The 6,088-nt window shown below is 43.3% G+C and overlaps 1 protein-coding gene across 1 annotated transcript; it reads right to left on the minus strand.

Moving 5' to 3' along the window:
* Positions 1–363: 363 nt before the first annotated feature.
* Positions 364–1,833, minus strand: LOC129490573 (keratin, type II cytoskeletal 8-like). The gene is given in 3 exon segments (XM_055294452.1): positions 364–536; positions 539–1,206; positions 1,208–1,833. Coding segments are annotated over 3 exon segments (1,425 nt in total). The 5' UTR covers positions 1,792–1,833.
* Positions 1,834–6,088: the final 4,255 nt, after the last annotated feature.

Here is a 6,088-nt window from a genome sequence, read left to right on the forward strand (position 1 = left end):
GAAGATTCTTCTCAACACATTGAAAATATGAAGAAAATCCTCATTGGCCTACAGAATGAGACTGATGGGACCTTGTGGGACTGATCTTTTTTTTTTTTTTTTTTTTTTTTTTGAAAGAGCTAGCTGAGGTTTTATTTTGGACAAAAAAAAAAAAAAAAAAAGCATTTGGATTGTTTTGTAGCTGGAGGCATGGGCAAGGGGTGTCCCCAGGCAGTAAACTCCCCCGTGGGTGGGCTGAGAGCTAGGGGTGAGCCTCAGGTGGGTCTCCTGTTCCCTTTGCTCTCTTGCACAGCGGCCTCCCTCCCCGGCTCGGCTCTGGGGCAGCCACAGGAGGGGCAGGCTGGGAGGGGCTGCCGCAGCTGTTCACTTGGGCAGAATGTCAGAGGACTCGGACACCAGCTTCCCATCGCGGGTCTTGATCTTCACAGCCACGGCCCTGGTGCAGCTGGTGTGGCTGAAGGAGCTGGAGCCCGCGCCAGAGCCAAAGCTGGAGCCCAGGCCGTAGCTGACGCCGGGGCTTATGAGGCGCCCGTAGGAGAGCTCAGACCACCTGCATAGCCACAGATGGTCTTCGTATGGATACTCATGTTCTGCATCCCAGACTCCAGCCAGCTCTCCTCGCCCTCCAGCAGCTTCCTGTAGGCATCCAGGGCCAGCTCGACGTTCATCAGCTCCTGGTACTCACGCAGCTGCCGCGCCATGTCCTGCTTGGCTAGCTGCAGGGTGGCCTCCAGCTCAAACAGCTTGGCTTTGGCATCCTTCACGGCCAGCTCCCCGCACTGCTCTGCATCTGTGACGGCGGCCTCCAGGGAAGCCCTCTGGCCTTTGAGGCCCTCAATCTCAGCCTGGAGCCAGCTAATGTTCCGGTTCATCTCGGAGATCTCAGTCTTTGTACACCACAGGTCATCCCAGCGCTTCCCAGCCAGCATCTGCAGCTCCTCATACTTGATCTGGTCCGTGCTCTCAGCCTCAGTCAGGCTGCGGTTGACGATCACTTTGTACTGAGCCTTGACCTCAGCGATGATGCTGTCCATGTCCTGGGAGCAGCTGTTGTCCATGGACAGCACCACAGACGTGTCCGAGATCTGGGACTGCAGCTCCTGGACCTCCTCTTCATACAGCTGCCTGAGGAAGTTGATCTCGTCAATCAGCCCTTCCAGGCGAGACTCCAGCTCTACTTTGTTCATGTAAGCTTCATCCACATCTGAGGACAAATTCATTCTCCATCTCTGTATGCTTATTGATTTCACCCTCATACTTGTTCTTGAAGTCCTCCACCAGCCTCTGCATGTTGCCGAGCTCTGCCTCCAGCTTCAGCTTCTCCTGGCCCAGAGTCTCCAGCTGCTGCATTAAGTTGTTGATGTAGCTCTCGAACATATTGTCCATGTTGCTCCAAGCCATCTTCTGCCGCTGCAGGAGGCTCCCCTTGGTCTCCAGCATCTTGTTCTGCTGCTCCAGGAACTGTACCTTGTCAATGAAGGAGGGAAACTTGTTGTTGAGGGTTTTGATCTGCTCCTTCTCCTGGGTGCGCATGGCCTGGATGTTGGGGTCCACCTCCAGGTTCAGGCGGCTCAGCAGGCTCTGGTTAACCATGATGGCAGTGATGCCTCCCATGCTGCTGGCTCCACCATAGCCTCTACCCAGGCCAGCCCGGAAGATGCTGCTGCCCACTTGGGAGAAGTTCAAGGAGCTGATGTGGGCACCGGCCCCACTCATGTGAGAGCAGCTGCTGAAGGCCCGGTGGCCAGAGGTGGACACCTTGTAGGACTTCAGGGTAACCCTGATGGACATGGTGGAGGCAGGAGTGGAGACAGATGGGCTGAACAAGGCAGAGATTCCAGAAGGAGTGGAGAAGCTGCTTCTTGGTCTGAAATTTTTTCTTTTCAAACATTGAGGTAAGGTGGAATCTGAGAGCATGGAAAGATTGCGATCACAGGTGGGATCCAGCTACATGTGGATCTTTGCCATTTTACTTGGAATCAAGGACCATTTGGATCATCCACTAGGTGTGTCTCAGAAAGCACAATACTGGGGAAGATCATTCTCCTCTTTGCGGAGAGAGAACACAGAAGAAAAAATAAGGGCATTCTTCATTTAGCTTGATTCATTTCTCCAGTGACACAGATATCCAAAATTGAAGCAATTTGACAAGAGCCAAAGTTCTGAATGTTAGTGACAATAGGAATATACTCAGAAGATGCACTTAGTGTCAGAAAAGTTGGGAGACAAATGTCCAAGATCCTGAAAGCAGTAAATGGCAACTGTAAGGCTCTATGGCAGCCCAGGAAAGCGGCCCAGAGACTCACATTAGAACCCCACATGAGAACACTGGAGGACAGTGGCAGGAACAATGTGTCGGTGAGGGGTCCTTCTGGAGGGCTGCAGTGTCAGAGCCACCCCACTCCCCAACCCTCTTGTGATTCTAGGTCAGGGACCACTGGAAGCTGTTCACTAGGACAATGCTTGGGCTGCTGATTCACTCCCCAGGGAGAGCTGGATGTGTGAGCAACTGCAGCACACAGGTCTTGCAGCACACACTGGAGAGAGCTGGGGAGGAGTGGAAGGTGGTGACCTTATGAAAAGAAGAGATTTGAGTGAATTCTGAAGATTAAGAGCTGGTGCAAGAAAGGCAGACATGATCAAAGAAACAATGAAAGATGAGAATAGATAAAAGTGTCTTCTAAGAGGCAAGAGAGTGTGGGATAAGATCAAGTTACCGTTAGGGACAACACGTGGAGATGCAAAAGGTGCTCTGAGATGTCCTCCTATTGCAGGGTTGACTTATGTGAAAAAGTTCTGGTAACCCTACCCTTCATGGCTCCAGATAAGGGTGTATGGAGGCCAGTTCTATATGAGGACATAAAATAAACCATGCATAAACAGAAAGATATACTACATTCCTGAATGAGAAAATTTAATATTATGAAAATATGCATTTTCCCATTAATATAAAAATTGAATGCAATCTAAATGAGGACATTGATGTGTGTGCTTAAATTGGATTAAATAACCTTAAAGTTCACATGGAAGAATAAATGTTCAAGAATAGTCAAGAAAATGTGAAAAAAAGGGACCTTAGAAAACATTAAAATGAAGTGAAGTCTCTGTAATAAAAGCAGCATAATATTATCATAGAAGTAGGCAAAAAGATAAGTGGAACTGTATAGAATACCGTACCCAAAAATAGATTCTGCAGCCTGTGAGAATTTAATAGATAAAAATATATCTTAATTTATCACAGAACAGTGGTTTATTTAATAAATAATATAGGCAACATCAGCTATGCATTGGGAAAGAATAATTTTGGTTCCTGCCTCTCATCCTACACACAAATAAATTTCAGGTGGATCAAAATCTTAAAGGTAAAGAATAAAAGATGGACTTTAGAAGAAAATGTAGGAGACCATAAGTATAAGTTGGAGATTGATGAAGCAGGAAAACTACAAGCTATTATAAAAATTAGTCAGATTTGATTTTTATAAATATTAAGACATTTTAAAAGGGAAACTATAAGACATACAAAAGTAAAGTACAAATAATGGATTGGGGAAAGTGTGTAATGGATCTAACAGCTGAAGGGTATATTAAGTACAAAGAACTATATTAATTATAACTGAAAAAAGATGATCAATAGAAAAATGGGCAGAGATATAAGCAGGCAAGCACAGAACAGCAAATCCAAATGTCCTGGCAGAACAACAACAATAAGTCTTTCAGCTTCCCAGTAGTCAGGGAGAAAATACGTTAAACTAACAATGAATTGTCACTGTGCACCACCGATGATATCAGCAAAAATTACAAAGGACTTTCACCTACTGCTGGTAAGACTGTCAGGAAGATGGGATCCTCATTCACTGTTGATGAATATGTGAATTGTTCAACTTTTTGTGAAGGCAATCTGGCAAAATCTGTTTGTTTTTTTTTTAAAAAAAGCAACCTGACACCTGGAAATCTAATCTCTAGATATAAAATTACCAATACAAAAAGAAATATGCACTCAGATGTTTATTTCAGCGTAATTGTGGTACCCCCAAATCCTGGAAACAAGGTAAATACACATTAGCAGGGAAATGGTTAAAGAAATTGAGGTATATTGGACCAAGGACTATCATGCAGGTACTAGACCATCAGCTAGAGCTACACTAATTGACTTGGAGGAATTTTATGAAACGGTTAAACTAGAAATGCAAGATGCAAGAGGAGTACGTATATATAAGATAATCTCATTTTTGTGGAAATTCATGACCAAAAAAGCCCCTTGATTTTACATATATGTGTGTATGTATGTTGTATAGCTGTATGTTTTAATTTTATAAAAATATGTGTTTGTTCATAAATATACACACAAAAATATTATGAAAGAATGGTCACCATAAAGTCAATGGTGGTTACTGTAGGACATGAGTTTTCTGTGTCTCTAGTGTCTTTTGAGTCTGGAGACAGGCCATGGAGCAAAGTGAGCTCTGGAGCCAGATAGGCTGGAATTGAAGTCCAACTCAGCTGCCTTTTAACTATGAAATTTACTTAATCTCTTCATGTCTCAGTTTCCCTACTAGTAAAACAAATTTATAAGACCTAACTCATAGGCTTGTTATGAGTATTTAATTAAATGAGTCAATATTTAAAGCACCTAGATGAGGGCCTGACACACAGTAAGTACTGTATAAGTCTTTGTTAATTAAATGTTCACGCATTGCTTAATTTTGCTGTAACTGGAAGGTATTATTTATATAATCAGAAAAAACAAAAAATTCCAGGCATGGTGGCTCACGCCTGTAATCCCAGCACTTTGGGAGGCCCAGGCGGGTGGATCACCTGAGTTCAGGAGTTCGAGACCAGCCTGGCCAACATAGCGAAACCCTGTCTCTACTAAAAATACAAAAATTAGCCAGCTGTTGTGGTGGGCATCTATAATCCAAGCTACTCGGGAGGCTGAGGCAAGAATCACTTGAACCCCGGGCAGGTGGAGGTTGCAGTGAGCTGAGATCACGCCACTTCACTCCAGACTGGGGAAAAGAGTGAAACTCTGTCTCAAAAACAAAAACAAAAACAACAAACAAACAAAAAACACAAACACAAACAAAAAAAAAGAAAAGAAAAAGAAAAAATGTAAATGACTTTAAAGGAACAGACTTGGGTATTGTTTTAGCAGAATTTTCTGATTTAAAAAAGCACACAATTAAAAACAAAACTTTTCCCCTTCACTGTCTATAAAGTAAGAGTAAAAAACCCAGAACTTTTCTTTCTGGGAGGAAAATAAGAAAGGATAGAAGAGAGGGAGGGAGGCCAGCTGGGAAGGTGGGAAGGAAAAAAAGAGAAAGCTGCATGTGGGCCTCTATGGAAAGGTCTCTAAAGAATAATAACTGGCACGTGTCAGGTGCAAAGCCATGTGGATAGTATGAGCCTTTGTGTAAATGAAGATGAAGGTGATGTGCACTGGATATATGCTGGCATACATATAAAATGCCTTTTGAAAGAAAATTAAAACAGATCTTAGTAGTAGTTACTTCTAAAGACTTTGAGGGGAGAGGAAAGTAATATAAAGTTCTCACTATATTGTACCTTTCTCTATTTGTGGACTGTTCTAATTACATAAATACATTATTTCATTTTTAATTTCTTTTTAAATTTTTATTTATTAATTTATTATTATACTTTAAGTTCTGGGATACATGTGCAGAATGTGCAGGTTTGTTACATACATATACACGTGTCACGGTGGTTTACTGCACCCGTCAACCCATCATCTACATTAGGTATTTCTCCTAATGTTATCTCTCCCCTAGCCCCTCACCCCCTGACAGGCCCGGATGTGTGATGTTCCCCTCCCTGTGTCCATGTGTTCTCATTGTTCAACTCCCACTTATGAGTGAGAGTATGTGGTGCTTGGTTTTCTGTTCCTGTGTTAGTTGGCTGAGAATAATGGTTTCCAGCTTCATCCATGTCCCTGCAAAGGACATGAACTTATCCTTTTTTATGGCTGCATAGTATTCCACGGTATATGTGTGCCACATTTTCTTTATCTAGTCTATCATTGATGGGCATTTGGGTTGATTCCAAGTCTTTGCTATTGTGAGCTGTGCTGCAA

This window comes from Symphalangus syndactylus, chromosome 9 (assembly GCF_028878055.3).
Source record: "Symphalangus syndactylus isolate Jambi chromosome 9, NHGRI_mSymSyn1-v2.1_pri, whole genome shotgun sequence".
Lineage (NCBI taxonomy): Eukaryota > Metazoa > Chordata > Mammalia > Primates > Hylobatidae > Symphalangus > Symphalangus syndactylus.